The sequence below is a fragment of the Mus musculus genome, chromosome 9, assembly GCF_000001635.26.
Source record: "Mus musculus strain C57BL/6J chromosome 9, GRCm38.p6 C57BL/6J".
Taxonomy (NCBI): Eukaryota; Metazoa; Chordata; class Mammalia; order Rodentia; family Muridae; genus Mus; species Mus musculus.
In genome coordinates this window covers 64654124-64672652 of record NC_000075.6, presented here as the reverse complement: position 1 = coordinate 64672652, position 18529 = coordinate 64654124, and the positions used below count along the sequence as shown (strand labels likewise).

Here is an 18529-nt window from a genome sequence, read left to right as displayed (position 1 = left end):
CCCCCTTAGATGTAGGAGGGAGGTCAAGGCCTGCTCCCTGTTACAGCCCTGCTCTGGGCTGCAGTGGCTCCTGTTCGTCTGGTGCATTAGGGTCGGCTCTCCAGCCAAGCCTTCAGGGCCCAGTCACTTGAGTTCCCACTGCCTCTCACTGCTTTCCTACTCTGCTCATCTGTGCCATCTGAGCCTGATGCTCTCAGAGACCCCAGACACCTTCCCTGGTCTGAGTTCAGGGGACTACATCGCCCTCCTTACAACTTTGTTTTGTTCATAAAATGGGGTCTCTTTCCTGTCATCCTCCTGCCTCAGCTCTTGAGTGCTGGAATTACAGTGTACCTCCCCACACACATCAGGTTGTTCCACCTCCTTTTTCCTGTTGGTTCACCACCCCTTTCAACAGCATCTCTCATTTTTAAGTCATAACCAAACTCCTTCCCCTCATGGAGTGTGTAATTCCTCTTACAAATGAGATTACTAGCGATCATACCTAGGGAGAAAAGGCTGGGGGCAGGGCTGTAGTGCAGGGGCAGGGCTGTGGGCAGGGGCGGGGCTGTGGAGTAGAGGTGGGGCTATGGTGCAAGGGCAGGGCTGTGGGCAGGGGCGGGGCTGTGGAGTAGGGGTGGGGCTATGGTGCAAGGGCAGGGCTGTGGGGCAGGGGCGGGGCTGTGGAGTAGGGGTGGGGCTATGGTACAAGGGCAGGGCTGTGGGGCAGGGGCGGGGCTGTGGAGTAGGGGTGGGGCTATGGTGCAAGGGCAGGGCTGTGGGGCAGGGGCGGGGCTGTGGAGTAGGGGTGGGGCTATGGTGCAAGGGCAGGGCTGTGGGCAGGGGCGGGGCTGTGGAGTAGGGGTGGGGCTATGGTGCAAGGGCAGGGCTGTGGGGCAGGGACAGGGCTGGAGATGTGGCTCACAGTCACAGCTGGTTCTTCTGTGTCACGTATCACAGGCCTGGTGGTTTCAGGTCTGTAGCCCATGTCCCTTCTGCTCATTTCCTGGTGTTTTCTGAATCCTTCTTAATCACTGTTGCATCTGAGCTTCATGCCAGCCTCAGGAGACCAGGGTCAGGTGTGTAGAAGATAAAGGTAATATCCAGAAGAGCACAGTGACTTAATGGTGAGTAGGGCGGAACCCTGGCTAGAGCCCAGACCTGACTCCTGACTAGTCCACTCCTAGGCAGTGGCTGGAATTGAGCCTGGTTGTGGAGCTCTCAGCTCAGGATCCTAGCCCCCTACCCCCTGGGTCGTGGACAGATACATTCTGCAAGTCTGAGAGATTCCGTGGCACCTGACCTACCTCCCAAGGAAGACAAAGGTGGGAGGCCATCTGGCTCCAACTGAGACCTTCCCACTTGTCTGGGAAGGTACCTAGTCAATTAGAACCCTCCATCATAATTCTCTCCTCTTCAGGTAGTGTGGACTCAAGGCTAAAGCAGGTTCTAGGTTCAGTGTTTAGCTCAGCTACAGTGTACTGGGGAAGGTCACTTTGCCTCCCTGAACATCAGTTTCTTCTTGTGCAAGGTGGGAGTCCTCACAACCCCCCCCCCCCCACACACACATCTGAAGCTTGTTGTGTGGAGTAAGGAGAACACAGTCCTGGGCTGGCTATGCTCAGCACTCACGATGCACACCCTCAGAGCCACGCATCAGACTGCCCGTAGAGGCTCTGGACAACCCCGAGAATCCAAGGCTCAGACCCAGGTCCTGGTTCCTGGCCAGCAGAGGTCCAAGCTATGCAAGTGACTCTGGGCAAAAAGGAGTCTGGGTGTATTGGAAGCCCACGTGCCTGGGACCCACCCTGACTCCTCCAGCTGACACAGAGATGGCAAGGCCACCGCCCAAGTGACGAGGACACTGAGGAGGGCAGCAGGAGCTTGGCAGGAAAAGGATGGGATGGGATAGGAAGAGAAGACTCAGCACTTTCCCCTAATGAAGCCACAAACCACAGAGTCCCAGAGGGAGATGCTAGCCTGAGCCTCAGTGACACAAAGCCAATTCTCTCTACTTTGCTCTGTGGATTAATTGCCAACATGATTTAACTTCCTGGTACACACCACCCGAGTGTCTTCACCACTCTCCTTCCTGCCCAGGGGAGAACAAGCTCCTGACAGGCAGGTGAAGGGCATGAGAGCATCAGCTGGAGTTCTCACCTCTGCCGGACCCCAGCTCTGCTGCATCCTTTTGCTATGTGACCAGAGGCAAGTCACTCTCTCTGTCAGCCCTTAGTTTCCTCCCCAGCAGAATGGGGGGGGGGGGTTAAGGAAGTGCAGCGTGTCCTTCTAGCTCTTCTCCTGAGAGAGAATTCTCAGCTCTCCACAACAAGCTCTGGCCAGCGACTCACTCTCTGTCCTTGCTTCTGCATGGCCATCATTCTTTGCCCATTGTACAGAGAGGCATGTGGGACTCTAAGAGGCTGAGCACATGGCTGTGGGCCATGTAGATGCTGAGGGTCAGATTCAGCTTCCTACTCAGCCCCACTTGACCTCAAGACCTTGCCCATGTTTAACTCAAACCTGGCACAGTCCCATGACATACCTTAACAAGCATCACTGAACATCTACTACAAGTCAAGTTTTATTCTAAGCACTGAGTACATTTTACACCGTTCAATCCTAAGGGTCACATTAGAACAGAATATGCATGTGTTTCCTGTGTTACAGGTGAATTGTTATTGTTTGTAGCTCAGCCTAGCTTCAAACTCTCTACGTATCTGAGATGACTGTGAACTTCTGATCCTTCTGCTTTCACCTCCCAAGTGCTAGGATTACAGGTATGTGCCACCATGCCAGGTTTATGGGGTGCTAGGAATCGAACCCAGGGCTTTGTGCATGGTTGGTAAGTACTCTACTGACTGAGCTACATGCTCAGCCCCATCTCATAGATGAAAAACTGAACTTTTTAAAAGCCAGCAAATGGCACACATGTGCTTGCCATGTAAGCCTGTGACGGGGAACCCACAGTGGAAGGAGAGAAACAACTCCTGAAAGTTATCCTCTGACACACACACACACACACACACACACACACACACACACACTGTGGCATGCATATACCTGCCTACACTCCAAGAATAATGATAAAAAAATGAAATCCAAGCCTTGAGATACTCAAGTAACTATCAAAGCCACATAGCAGGAGGCAGCAGTGCTAGAATATGTGTGTGTGTGTGTGTGTGTATGTGAGAGTGTGTGTGTACATGAATGTGTGTGAGAGTGTGTATGCATAAGTACATGTGTGAATGTGTGTGAGTGAGCTGTGTTTGAGTGTGTGTGACCATGTATTAGTATGTGTGAGTGTATAAGTGTGTATGTATGTGCATGAATATGTGTGTGTCAATTAGAGTATATGTGTATGTGTGTGCACCTGAGTGTGTGAGTGTGCATGCACATGTGTTCATGAATGTGTGTAAAGGTATGTGCATGAGTATGTGTAAATGTGTGTGCATGAGTGTGTGTGTGTTAATATTTTTGGTAATTTTTAAAGCTTTGCACAGTCTTGTTCATGCAACTACATCAGCTAGAGGATAAATTTGTCATGCTTAATATGCATCAGGAAAAATCTTTTATGACAATAATTGAGACGGTAGACCATGATGGGGGGTGGGGCAGGGAATGAGAAATTGCTTTTCTGCTCTTAGAACAATGGTGATGAGCATGGAACGGGAAGTGCACAGGTGTGCTTCGTGTGTCGCCTGGCTGTCATTTCCACCCTGCACTCTCTCCTGGCCACACCGGCCGTCATTCCAGAGTTCCAGCTCAGGAACCACACACCCCGAGGCTGGGAAGCTGGCGGAAAGACCTCTTTAAAGGATGCCAGAAACCTTGTGCAGAGAAAATTCAATTGCTGCCCCACTGATCTGGCGGTCGTGACTCTGGCCCCCTCCTGCCTTCCCTAGCCCAAGCAGCTAAGCTTTGCATATGACCTATGGACAGAGCGGAGAAAGCTGAGAAAAATGCAGGAAGGAGTTGGTTCATTTGGGTGATGGAGTGCCTGCTCCCTTTGCCAGCATGCAGGGCTCAATAATGGCAGACAGGGCTTCAAAAAATTGCAGCATGAATAGATGAGCCCTTTAAGGTAATAGAAATGCTGTCATCCTAGGGAGAAATATGGGCCCAAGTCCTGAGGGAGGGGACACTGGGCCCTTCTGTCCTGCCTCCTGAGCTCTCTGTCCCCATTACAACCAGAACTGAAAGAAGGCATCAGGCTGAGGGATGGTCAGAAAAACACCTCATCTCCCCCCCCCCCAAGTCTCCATGCAGGGAGGAGGCTGCAGAAGAGGACTGGGAATCAAGTCACTCAGCCTGGCTGTGACCTTGCAGTCTGCTCCCTGCAGGCACTGTCAGGACAGCAATTAGTTCTAGACCGGTGTGCGCAGGAAGTTCTATCAGGCAGTGTCTTAAAGAGAGCTGTGCTGGGCATCCCAGGGGCTTGTGGGTGTGGCTGTGAAATTAGACTGTTTCCCTCAGTGCTGAGAAAGCCTATTGTCCTTTCTGGCTACATAGCTGCCCTGCAGGTCCCACTCCAGAGGAAGCTGCAGCTAAGGATTTCCTTACTCTCATCCTGTCTGCACCTGCATCCCAGACAGACTCTCAGGGCTCTTCAAGTGGGCATCAGCAGGATTGAATGTTGTGGGTGGCAATCAACCTTTTAAACATGACCATCATGGCTGACACTTGTTGAAAGATGACTAATACACTCTTTGCATACACTAATTAGCTTGATCAGCATACTAACCCTAGCGATTTGTGATCATTTCCTTTTCACATACCATAAAACAGGCACAGAGAGATGGTATCATGTGACCCTGAGGTCACACAGCTATAAAAAGCAGTGAAGCCGCTATCTGAAGGCTGGGAGCCTGGTTCCACATCTCTGTGACCTCTGCACTGTGTAAGGTGAGCTGTCTAAGGTACACCATTGCGGCAGGAACTCAGAGGTGGTGCTGAAGGACAGCTACTCCAACTATCGCTTTACACTGGAGAGAAGGGTTTAGCTAGATGACTCAGCAGTAGGAGCTAAAAGGGTGGTTGCCACCAAATCTGATGACTTGAGTTCAGCATCTGGAACCCACGTGACAGAAGGAGAGAACTGACTCCTGTACACGGCTTCTGCATGTATCCCACACAATAAATAAATAAATGTAATAAAAATAAACAAACCTCAGAGAGGCTCGTGGGGATGGGCAAAGATTCAAGTCCTAGCCTCACTGGCAAGCAGCCCAAATTCCTCTTCCTATAGATGTTAGTCTGGGATCATCTACATTAATGGTCCTGCTATTCCCAAGAATTTCATTTACCAAAGAGACTTCACCAAGCAAGCTGTCCATGTGGCAGGGATGGTAGGTGATGGTGGCTAAGAGGTATGGGGCCAGGGGAGACAGGTCCTTGTTCTCAGGGAGGCAGCCTAAGCAAGAGCCATGGGCTTTGTATGTATAAGAAGTGAATCTGACAGAGAAGACTGTCTATGGAAGTGAGGTCATCTAAGGAGCTGGACTGGATGTTCATAGACACAACAAAAACGAGGCTGCAGCAATGAAGAGGGGAGAGACAGGTTTGGGGCAAAGTGAGTTATGTGTGGTCACAGAGCAGATGAAATGAGGCTGGAGAGTAACAAGAGATAGAGGTGTAAATTTCCTTTGGTGGCATTGAGAAGTCACAGGGACCTGTAAAATGCACCCAGCCTGCAGGAGGGTGAATGGTTCCTATGGCCGGCCTCTCCTCTCCTCTCCTCTCCCCTCCCCCACCACGGTTCAGCTATTTCTTTAGCCAGGGTACTAGGGAAGACAGGTCCTCTCCTTCTCTCAGAGATGCTGTCAGGACAGGGCTACAAGTACCCCAGGACTTTAACAAGACATTCTCCCCACTGCCCTGGCCTCACCCCCAGGCTATTTGGAAGAGCAGCCAGCTGAGATGTGTGGTGCTGTCCAAGGTGCTGAGACGCTGTTCCACCCAATCCTTGTGCCCACAGTTTTGGGGCAGAAAATTTCATTCCTGTTTTACAAAGGAGATTCAGAACCTAAAACATAAGCAGAGCCAATACTATGAACTTGCTTCTTGCATCCTAGCCCAGCACTTTCTCCGCACAGGGAAGACCGTGTGCCCTTCATCAATGGATGTCCTGGGTGGTCCTTTTGCCAAGGCTAAGCTAACACACACAAAAAAACTTTTCTTCTGCCCCCATCCTCACCTCTGTCTCTCAGCTGATGACAGTGGCATCTCACATGACATCCTGAAGGACCAGTCAGAATGGGCCAAGGGTGCTGGAGTAAGCCTGCCTAGAGCAGCAGGGGTGTGTGCTCATGAGTCCACTCACCTGGGGTGCCTTGGTACAGCTCACCCTGATACCCTCTGGGGGTCACATGTGTGCTGGACTTGAGAAAAACTCTCTGCCCATGTAGCTTAGCATCTTAGCAGGGAGCTATTGGGTTCAGGTGCTGAACTATAACTTCTATAGGAAGCTCCCTACTCTTACAACAAACCCTTTGTCACAGTTAAGGACATGCAGGCTTGAGCATGACACAGGACTCACCATAAGCAATGTAGGCAGTGGAGAACTGGGGTTTGAACTCCAGTCTGTGTTGTTCTGGAGTGTCTTATCTATCAAAGCTCATTGCCTTTTGTACATAAAGTGGTTCCTGTCACTGTGGCTTTCTAAGCCTGGCCAAGTTCCTCTCCCTGTTTAAACTTCAGCTCATTTGCAAGCTGAGGAAAGTGGAAGTGTACATCTATAGGGCTCTCATGAGACATAAACCAAATGATGCATGCAACAAGAACACAATGAGTGCTCTCCACTAGGCTGGATGTGATTACGATCAGACAAGGTCTTTGATGGCTGGCTGGGTGTCTGATGAGCCTTGCCACACCCCAAGTCCTTGGCATCATAAACACCAGGGCTTAGGAATGAAGGGACAAACAGGAGGGTCATCATCGTCAACACACCAAGCAGAGCCATTGCTATTCTGCATCCCCAGGGCCCCACGGGGTGGAGACTACCTGGCTGTCAAGTCCCTGAATGCCCAGCGACAGTTCTAAACCGCCTCATCAGCACCAGCCCAGCCCTCATAGGGTTAGCTTGCATAAAGTTGCTGTCGCATCCTTCTAAAGGCCCTTGGAAGGGGGTTAGGGCTATAGCTCAGTTGATAGAGTCCTGGTCTATCATGCATCCATTACCACACTGGCTACTCAAACCCAACATCAGGAAAGACTTAAAGACTCCTCCCACCCATCTTACACGTGCTTGTTTTCAGACCTCTGGACAACAGCGAGACTTTGGTGCATATTTTACTCATCAACAGAGACCTGGCTTCCAGGTTCCTTCCCACAGCATCCCTCAGTCCCTAGTCCTTTCTCTCAACCTTGAACTTGCCAGCCAAGGGGCTGAGCTGCCCTTCCCTCAGAGGTCCTCCCTATATAATCCCGACATTTTATCCCCTCTTTGTGTGTGTGCGCGCCCTTTCCCTCTTTCTTTATCCCCTCCCCCCTCCCCATGGCGACTTCCCTGGCCTTGGTCCTTGGGGCCAGTGAACTCACCCATGAGAGAACAGCATAGTAATCTATCAGCATGGATAGGGAAACTGAGGCCCAGCAGGTGAAATGGCATATCCAAGGTTACTACATTTAGGATGAAACTCCAGTACCCAGAAATGGGCTTTTAAAATTAGCTCTTTATTAATTCCCCATGTTGTGAAATCTTTCAGCAAACAGGCAGGTATGTAGTCACAAATCAACAAACACATAAAGTCACTGCTAATTATTACTAACTGTGGGATGCTTTGGGGGAGCCTGGGCTGAGCCTGCTCTGCTGATTGATGGCCCATCCCCCATATTACCAAGCTGGCTAATTGCAGGAAATCACATCATTCAGAAGCTGGGGTAAGGCAGGAATAATGGCATCCCCGCTGGAGCCTGGTGCTCCTGGGAATGAGTCAAGTCATTGAGAACAATGAATGCTTTGTAATCACCTCCAACAGCCCCTGTCCAGCAACACCAGGCCCCAAGGAAAGTCTCCAGGTACATAATGAGGCTGAGCAGGACAGCCTGCTCACAATCTGTTTTAGCTTAAAGAGCCAGGTAGGCAGGACTGTGACACAGGTGACAGGCTGTGTATGATCTGATTACCAAGCCCCCCACCCACAGCTCAAGGACGAGAAGCCATTTACATTCTGGATGGGAGGCAGCAGTCTAGCTTTCAGACTAGTGGATTCCTGGCTGGGGGGCGAGGGGCAGTGAGCACAAGGACAGACCAATGAGCCCTTTCCCCATCCCTCCTGAAACCTCAATTTTCTTTTTTGAGTAGCAGTGACAAGTCAGACAGTGGGAGGCAACAAGGGGGACAGAGGAGAGAGTATGAACAGATCTATGACAATGTACATCATGAGCCATGGGGACTCTCAGCAAGCCCCCACATAGTATACCAATGTGTCCGTGACCTCTGCATAGTAAACTGAAGTCGAAACATAAGGGTTCTTTGGAAAGTCGCTTGGATGATGTTTTGCTGGGCAAACACATGAAGGAACATTTAGCTGAAGCAGACACAGGAGAGAGGATGTTCTGCTCAAGCAAACACGTGAAAGGACACACGATGAAGGATTCTTTGCTAACAACATACATGTATTGGTCCTCCTTACATTGCATAGTTGAACTGCATTTGTAGGACTCCATAGAGAGAAAAACAACAACAACGACAACAACAACAACAAAACCATCTGGTGGTGTACTGCAGTTTCTTGCCACTTTTGCAGACTTGGGCTGATTGGATGCACAAGCTGAAGCAAGACATGTGGAGGACACTTGATGTTTGAAGGGTATAAGTAGGACTCTGCAGAGTTACAGAGGCAAGCTTGGCTTGCAGGTGGGTGAGTCTTCGCTGATCTTTACTTCCCTGAGAGAGGAACAGCTGAGAATGTCTGGTCTGCCTGACGGTCCCTCCTGCTGACTTGAGCCCAGCCTGAGGCCTGGCTGTCTCTCCTACATCATATCACCGCTGTTGCTAACTTGACTCTACTGAACTGGACTGCTGGTGTATTCGTGAGGTGTTTATGAGTGGATTGAACTGCTGCCGCCTGCTAACTTGTAAACTGAACTGCTGATTTCCAGACAACACAGTTGCTCCAAAGAAACTTTCTAAACAGGTCCATTCCTCCCACCCCTTGCCCCATATCCTTTCTTTTCCACTATCTCTGGTGGGTGGTGAGCTAAAGGGAGGTTAAAGCATTTAAGAACCATCATTAAAAATAAGTTTTGAAAAAAATTAAAGTTTCAGTAAACCATCTCAGAGATCAGTGTGGGTTTAGGACTGGGGACATAGCTCAGTTGTTAGAGTACTTGCCTGGCATGCATGAAACCCTGAGTTTCGCCCCTAGCGCTGCATAAAATGGTGGCGTGTGTCTGTAATCCCAGCAGTAAGTGGGGAGAGGTAGGAAGACGGGGAGTTCAAGGTCATTTTCAGCTACACAGTGAGCTCAAGTCCAGCCTAGGCCGCCTGAGGTTGCATCTAAAAACAAGCTTAATAAAACAAAATCAGCAGGTTCATCCTCCCTTGCCCATTCACATTGTTGTAGGAAGGACCTGGGACCTGAGAGGAGAAGTCACTCCTAAGCCACAGGCCTTCCTCAGTATCAGTAGCCAGGCTAGGGCAGGGACAGAATGACAGAATAGCAGTGGATACCTGTCACCAAGTGCTTCTCTGCCTGACCTCTTGGTGATGGGATATCTTTAGTTCCAAATGACTATTTGCAAGACTCTAAATCTAGAGTGCTGCTATTATTATTAATTTTTAAAAATATGTATGGGGGCTAGGCCTGCCTGTCTATTCATGTGGCTGGTGCCCTCAGAGACCTAAACAGGGAACTAAATCCTCTGCAAGTGGAGGTTTAGATAGTTTTGAGCATCAATGTGGGTGCTGGGCACTGATGGCAGGGCCTCTGGAAGAGCTGTCAGTGCTCTTAAACACTGAGCCTCCACTCCAGCTCCTAGTGCTTCAATTCTTTGTGATAGTTATGGGCCAGAATTCATGCCAACACAGACAGGCAAGTCAGAGAGAAACTGTGTGGAAGGGACAGACTTCTTTCCCTATCAAGACCATAGTGCGTATTCACCCAGCCTTAGCTCTGGCAAGGAGCATAATGGGACACGATGACATCTTGTCTGATCCTTGGTCTGCGGACCAGGGACATTTGCTCTCAAAAGATCCCCTGCCATGATAGTACCCAGGGCTTGGGTCTCAGTAGATGTATCCCATGGCAGCCAGCCAGCTCACCACTGGATCAGGCATACCAGCACCTCCACGCCTGATGACCTTGCTGCCAAGGCTGAAAAGCTTGTTCTTGGAGAAGGAAGCTTAGACAGTAGAGTGCTTGTCTGTCATGAACATTGCACAGGCCACGTTTGTTGGTCCATGCCTGTCATCCTAGCTTGGGGAGAAGGTAGAGCAGAAGGACCAGAAATTCAGGCTATACCCGGCACATAGCAAGCCAAAAAACCTATAATACATAAGACTATCTTTAAAACAATTACTTTAGGAAGGAAGGAAGGAAAGACAAAAAGAAAAGTGCTATGTTATGCGTCTGGTTCCTGCACAGTGAGGGCTGCTGAGTAGCAACATCCACATCCTGTGAGAACCTATCAGATACCTAAAGCTTCACCATACCACAGACATGCTGGATCCGAACCTGTAATTTACCAAGGCCCCTATCTAGAGTGGCTTTAGAAATCCCTTTTCTAAACCTGTAAACAACCTTGTAAGGTGAGTGCCCACTTCGTAGAGGAAGAAACCAAATCCAGAGACTGGGTCCAAGGTCACACAATTGGTAGGTAGGACAACCAGGGCATGTGTGACCTGGCCACAGGTTTCAACTCCAAAAACACTTCTCAAAGCACAATGGGAATTGCCCCATGAGGATGCCCAAGTGTGGGAGGCTCTTCCGACCAGCTGAGCATATCCCATCCCAGTGTCAATGCCCCTGCCCCCAAATCAAACCTTGTAAATCCAGCATGATTGATGAGGAAATACAAACTGAACAAACACGTAAGGGAAACGTTCGCTCTACCTAGTAATCAGACATGCAAATGAGAGCAACATTTAGGAGCCATTCTCTACCTATATAATTAGCAAGACTGGAAAAAAAAGGCAAGAAAAAAATTGTTCTGAACAAGGCACATGCATATACGACCCAAGACAGCATAGATTTATATAACCCTTTGGGAAAGTGATCTGGCAACATCCATCAAAAGCCGTGAATATATTGTGCCCGCTGACCTGGGAATTCACCCGGAGGAAATAATTCAATGGGACGGTGGAGTGGGGAGCTGCTTGTAAGAAGATGCTCGCTGCAACACTGGCTGTGAACATGGGGAAAATCCTAACTAATATTGTGCAGGAAGGGGAGGGCTGGGGAAACTGGGCATCTATCAGTTCCTGCTCCTCTAGGCAGCCATCTGAGAACTAAGAGGTCCAACCAGTGCAGAGAAATGTGAATAAAAGAAAGGATGGGGATGGGGCTGGAGCTCAGAGGGCATACATTTCCTCAGTGTGGGAGGCTGTGGGTTCAGTCCTCAGGATACGCCCCCCCAACACAAGCATCCGTCCACTACACACACACACACACACAGAGAGAGAGAGAGAGAGAGAGAGAGAGAGAGAGAAAGAGAGAGAGAGAGAGAGAAAGAGAGAGAGAGAGAGCCATCTAGCCTGGTAGTACATGCCTTTAATCACAGAGGCAGGTATATCTCTGTGTTTTTGAGCCAACCTCGTCTTACATAGTGAGTTCCAGGACAGTCTGGAATATATATAGTAAGAAGGCCTTGTTTTAAAACAAACAATCAAAAGGAGACTACAAACTGCTTATGTGAGCTGGGGTAATGATGCCGTGAAAACTACTGTGTGCATAGAGGGTAGGGTAGAACTGGACAGAGAGGAAGACACTTTCAGAGTCAGGGACAGTAACAGACTAACAGTGGCCTTTTGCAGCCACTCTTGCAGCTGTAAACCTCAGAGAACATCTTCAAGGGTTCTCAGTCACAGACTATGCCTGAAGGTGACATAGAAAGAGAGTCCTACCCCTCGTTCCTGGTTAGAGGGTCATACTCTAGATTGTCGCTGGCTCCCTGGGGAGCAGGGAGGCTGGGAGAGAGAGGTCCATCCTGACTTACCATGAAGCCTGGAGCACAAGTGCAGCTCCCGGTGATACTGTGGCAGTCAGCACCGTTCTGGCAGGTGCAGGGTAGCTGGCAACCGTTGCCATAGTAGCCGGCGGGGCAGGACTCATTGCAGTAGTGGCCAGACCAGCCTGGTTGGCAGGTACAAGCTCCAGTAACTGGATGGCAGCTGAATAGAGGACAGAAGGAAGAAGAGGACAGGCTTGCAACTGTGTCCCTTCCTTTGCCCACAGTAGTAAGAGCAAAAGACCCCTGTGGTTAAGTTAATCATGCCTTGTTTGTTTATGAGATGATACATGGCTGTACATAGGCTCTCATCGCTCCTGTCGGGGTCGGGGGGCATGAGGGAAGGTGACCATGACACTAGTAGCTCTCCATATTGTAGAGCACTGGTAGTTAAAAATAGCATTAGTAGAAAGGGTGGCCTCTCTGACAATGGCTGTCTCCAAGGGACCGGCCACTTGGACTTCCTGAAGCTCTGTAACAGAGCTTGCAAGCTCTTTTTCCTCCCAGAACATATTCACTGTCCAGTTTACACACATAGGAATGCAATTGCGTTACCGTATTTAATTATTTTCTTTTTGAGGCAGGGCCTATGTAGCCCAGGCTGGCCTTAAGCTTGCTGTATAGCTGAGGATGGTCCTGAACTTAACTTTGTGCATTTTTATACAGTGTATGGGATCGCAGATGCCACAGCACATGTGTAATGCTCAGAGAACTACTTGTGAGTGTATGCTCTCCTTCTACCGCGTGGGTCCCGGGGGTAGGACTCAGGCCATTAACCTTGGTGGCAAGCAACTTTAGCTGCTATCTCACCAGCTTCCACCCTTGAACTTCTGATCCTGCTCTCTGCACCTCTACAGTTAACAGCTGTGTACCATTCCCACCGGTTCAGGCCCTGCTGAAATTCAAGCCCAGGGCTTTGTGCGTGCCAGGCAAGCAGTCTGTCGGCTGAGCTATCCCCAGGCCTCCGTGTTTAATTATTCTCTGTCTGTTGACTTGCTTGTTTTCTGTCCACCCACTAGGTTTCAGCTCCCTGGGGGAGAGCCTTGTCCGTCTTGTCACCTCTCAGGGCCCAGTGGGGTTCTCCGCACAGGGGAAATGCTGACCTAATGATGTGCTTAAAACGAACAAATTAATGAACAGACTAATCGTGAGCAGCCCAGCTAGCCTCTCTTCTGGGGGGCCATGGTGTTCTTGTTGAAAATGAGGGGGTGGACCAGAGAAGACGATTCTGGAATAATAAGCACCAGTAGCTAACAATCACTTCAGAAAATGTTTCTTCTCATTAATCATCCAGTCAAAACAACTGGCTATCACCTTCTCTCTATCAAAACATGGACGGGCTTTTCAAATGCTGGTAAAGGTTTCAAAACAATCTGAGGTTACATATCAGGAGACCTAAAAATATGCAGATACCCCGGCCTTGTAATTCCATTTCTAAGAATCTATCCTAAGGAAATAGCTGTGATTGTGGAAGAAGATTTATACACAGAGATGTTCCCTGGAGCATTATTTATAACAGTGGAAAATGGAAGCAATTTGAATAATAATAAATAATATGTGGCCAGGCTATGAAAGTACCAGGCACCTCACACATACATTTCTTATCTTCCACAAACCTGTGAAGTAGGAATGTGAATCTCCACTTTACAGGTGGCACCCAGAGGTTCGGAGACCTACCCAAGCTCACCCGGATAAGTGGGTGAGCACACCTTTAAAGCCAGCAGAGGCAGGAAGATCTCTGAGTTCAAGGCCAGCCTGCTCTACAGAGTAAGTTCCAGGACAGCCAGGGCTACATGGAGAAACCATCTCTTGAAAAATAGCAACAACAACAAAATGCTTTCTGTTCTAAGTTGCCTTGGTCCTTGGTCCCAGTGTCTCTTTATAGGAATAGAACAGTTACTGAGACTCTAGGCAAACTCTGCAGGCTGAACTATATCCCAAGCCCTACAATTCTATTTCTAGAAACAGGACATCTAACTTCTTAATTTAAATTCCCCTTTGGAAAGATGCTGCAGAGTGATGGCAGACAATGATTTGATTTTTTTCATTTTTGCTTTTTTTTTTTTGAGACCAGCTGTCTTTGAACTCATGGCAGTTCTTCTGCCTGCAAAGGCCTCGCTTCCCCTGGGTGACCTGGCTGTTTTCAGGCAGTGCCAGGGGAGGCTTGGACCAAAGTCTCCATCACTGATGCACAGGCTGCCTCCTCTGTTATCAGGTTTGCCCCTTTCTTCCTTTTCCCCAGACACAGATTAATCACTAGCTAACAGGAGCCGAAAGCTGCACAATGCAGCAGTGGCTTCGAGGGGTGGGTTTTTCTGCCTTTCTTTTGCCCTGATGAGATTTCTATCTCTGTGGCATCTGCTGGCTAAATCAAATCTTTCAAAGGTAATCTGCCATCGTGGCTCCTGGAATTCATCTATGACAATCTAATTTCGGAGGGAACATTTAAGAGGCCTGACACCCAGACACTGTCCTCAAGGTGAATGATCTATGAAGGAGAGTGGCCTCTTTTGTGTTATCACGGAGTCCACGGAGGAAACTAAAGCTCACCAGCCTGCTCTTTCCCAGGGCAACCATAACTTCTCTGCAGCGGCTAGCCAAAGGGGAAGGAGCAGGGAGAGGCTGTGGGTGGGCAGGGGAACAGGGCTCTTTTGGGTTGGGCTTAGAGCCCTATCTCCTCAGAAGGATGCCAGAGACTGGAAGCCACCATTTATCTCAAGTGCTACACAAGTTTAGGGACAAATGAGGCATGGCTTCTAATGACTGCCCTTCCATTCTGCTTCCAAAGACCACAAGAAATGTTGCTCCCTTTCAGAAGACTGGCTCAGAGAGGAGAGGCATCGATCAGGGTATTTTCTTAGCTGGGTAGTGAAGTACCAGCCCACCTCCATCTTAGACTTAAAAGCCATCTAATAGTAAAGACAAGCTAGGTTTTTTGTTTTTTGTTTTTTTAATCTGTTTAATCATAAACCTCACAAGGACTGGGCTATGCCCAATCTGTAACCTGAACTACAAATGGTTCTGCTCTGCCTGTTCCAGGAATGGCAGTCATGTCTTTGTCTGAAAAACCAAGTTTATAACCATCTTGCAATGGTTATAAACTTGTTCAAAAGGTTTTATGACTGCCCTAGTAACTTATTGTGCCCACCTTGCAACCATGTCTTTGTTTCAGGAGGTCATTCTGACTAACGTGTCAGGCTTATGTTCATTCTGCTCCTGTAACCCTGCCTATTTCTTTCTTTTTTTTTTTTAATTAGGTATTTTCCTCATTTACATTTTCAATGATATCCCAAAGGTCCCCCATACCCACCTCCCCAATCCCCTACCCACCCACTCCCCCTTTTTGGCCCTGGCGTTCCCCTGTACTGGGGCATATAAAGTTTGCAAGTCCAATGGGCCTCTCTTTGCAGTGATAGCCGACTAGGCCATCTTTTGATACATATGCAGCTAAAGACAAGAGCTCCCGGGTACTGGTTAGTTCATATTGTTGTTCCACCTATAGGGTTGCAGTTCCCTATAGCTCCTTGGGTAATTTCTCTAGCTCCTCCATTAGGGGCCGTGTGACCCATCCAATGACTGTGATCATCCACTTCTGTGTTTGCTAGGCCCCAACCCTGCCTATTTTGCCTGACAAATCACCCACTTGGAAATCCCCTACGTCTGAGCTATAAAAGCCGTGTCTTCTTCACCTCCGATGCTGGCTTCTCAAACCCCCCTTAGGAGGAGGATGCCTGCCTGTATACACAGATAAAGAAGGTTGCTTTAGTTAATATGGCCATGATGGTTTGCGCAGTAGTCTTTCTCCTCCCATCTTTGAGATTAACAATAGATCTGAGGCCAGGATGGAGGGACAAACCCCAACTCAGTACCTGCAGCTTAACTGCCTTAAGATTGGAATCATAGATCCTTCCTCTGCCTGTCTGTTTCTCTTTCCCCCTTCCTTTCTTCCCTCTCTCCCGTTTCCCCCTTCTTTCTCTCCTTACCTCCTGTCCTCCCTTGGTTCCTTCCTCCCTCCCCACCCATGGTTTTTGTTTTGTTTTTTTTTTTCAATCTATTTTTTGTTGTTGTTGGTGGTGGTGGTTTTTCGAGACAGGGTTTCTCTGTATAGCCCTGGCTGTCCTGGAACTCACTCTGTAGACCAGGCTGGCCTCGAACTCAGAAATCCGCCTGCCTCTGCCTCCCAAGTGCTGGGATTAAAGGCGTGTGCCACCACGCCTGGCTCTATTATCTATTTAATGTTTATGAGTACACTGTAGCTGTCTTCAGACACACCAGGTCTCATTACAGATGGTTGTGAGCCACCATGTGGTTACTGGGAGTTGAACTCAGGACCTCTGGAAGAGCAGTCAGGCTCTTAATGGTAGAGCCATCTCCCCTGCCCCCATTTTCCTTGTTTAAGACAAGAGCTCATGATACCCATTCTGCCCTCCATGTAGCCAAGGATGACCTTGAACTTCTGACCCTTCTGCCTTTGTGGAATTACAGGTCTGTGCCACCATGCCCAGTTTATGCTGGGGCTCATGCACGCCAGGCATATGCTCTACCAGCTGAGGCACACCCCTAGCTGCAAGTCTTGTCTTTTCTTTTTTCTTTTTTTAAGATTTATTTATTTATTTTATGTATGTGAGTACACTGTAGCTGTACAGATGGTTGAGAGCCTTCATGTGGTTTTTGGAAATTGAATTTTATGACCTCTGCTGGCCCAAAGATTTATTATTTTTTATATAAGTACACTGTAGCTGACTTCAGACGCACCCGAAATGGGTGTCAGACTTCATTACAGGTGGTTGTGAGCCACCATGTGGTTGCTGGAATTTGAACTCAGGGCCTTTGGAAGAGCAGTCAGTGCTCTTACCCACTGAGCCATCTCACCAGCCCCTAGTTGCAAGTCTTTACTTTCTTTATATCCCAAGAGAAGGCTCTATCATAACCACTCAAAGCTTACTGGGGGAAAAAGGCTAAGCTATGTCTACACAAAGGAATAGGCCTGCTCTAAACAACACCAAGAGCTGCAAGAATTCAGTTAGACCAGAGGTACTCACCTCAGACATCTTGCTTTCTCTATCCTACCTGGACATTTGGCACTGACTGGAATCATCTTTGGGTGTCAGAACTTGGGAGTGAGCTGTGCATCTGATGGGTGGGAGCCAGGGACCCTGCTGAATGGTCTATAGAGCACAAGACTGTTCTGTATGACCAAACCAGGTGGGTTGCCTGATACAGACTGAGCAGCACATGTGTCAGGGGCTCAGTCATAAGGCTGGCACACCAGGAGAACGGGGAATATTTAAAAAGCAAGTGGGGCAGAACGATCTAGGAGGATGCACTGCTTAAGATAAACTCAGCCATGCCTGTCACTGAAGGCCGAGACAGTGGTTAGAGGCAGGCTGCTGGTGCCCATGAGGGTCCAGGATTGGGGCAAGGCAGTCACCAAGGAGGAAGTGCTTTGGAGCACTGCCCAGAGCTGGTTGGGCAGGCACCATCCAAGGATCCACGCCTAAGGATGGCGCTTGCCTCCCCGTTCCTTAAAACGTGACACACGTTAAAGACGATAAAGCAAATAATCATTAATATTGGATGGGCTGAGATTAGCGACAGAGAAGAGGGAGTCCTTCCAGATTAATAATGCATGGAGGACTCCTTCAGAAGAAAGATAAATTATGCAGTGCGCGGTTGCCGAGGAAGGGAGGGAAACAATGGCCTTTTAATTTGGGGCTTGAGTGGATCTCTGTGGTGGAGACTCTTCCTGAATGGGGACCTCAGGAGCCTCCTTGCTTCCTGTCCTTGGCTTCCCAGCAAGGATGGAGTGTCCCCATGCTGTCTTCCATGTAGTAGGTGAACCAGTTTCTCGTTCCCATACTTGGGACCCTTAGATCTCTCACCCTGTCCTTCAGTTCAGGCAAAAGGCCACCTCTTCTAGGATGCCCTTCCTGCCCCACATGGTGCTCTCTTGTGACCTTTTATGCACATATCTCAGGTCACAATTACTGGGACATACATTGGAACTCAGCAGAGCCAGGTACATATATTTCTACTTTAACTCTCTCAACCTCTGATGCTAGGTATATTATACACTTAATGGTGTGTCATGCTCTGGCTGATGGAATTTTTGATCATTAGGACATCAAGCAGGGCTATGAGACACAACTGGAGGTGCCTGGTATTGGAAAAATATGCCAGCAAGTGCGTAATACCAGTGAGAGATCCTAAGGATACCTGGGCTTCCTTCTTGTAACCTAGCCCTGCCCTGTGGGGACACTCAAGTCATGCACAGACCAGCTATCTTGGCTCTAAGCCCTCTCTGTATAGTCCTTGAGATACCACCAAGGAGTCATGTCTATCTAAGCTGATACATGCCAAGATACCCTGCTTGCAGTGA

The 18529-nt window shown here is 48.8% G+C and overlaps 1 protein-coding gene across 17 annotated transcripts in view; it reads right to left on the bottom strand.

The window, feature by feature from the left end:
* The window catches only part of Megf11 (multiple EGF-like-domains 11), a 328563-nt gene that overhangs the window by 41527 nt on the left and 268507 nt on the right, over positions 1-18529 (bottom strand). For all 17 annotated transcript variants that reach the window (XR_003947835.1, XM_030244210.1, NM_001134399.1 and 14 more), the window contains one exon: positions 12139-12313. Coding sequence is in view for 16 of the 17 variants with exons in the window: in XM_030244210.1 (XP_030100070.1) it covers positions 12139-12313 (175 nt within the window). In the remaining variant the exon portion in view is untranslated. The remainder of the gene's footprint in view (positions 1-12138; positions 12314-18529) is intronic.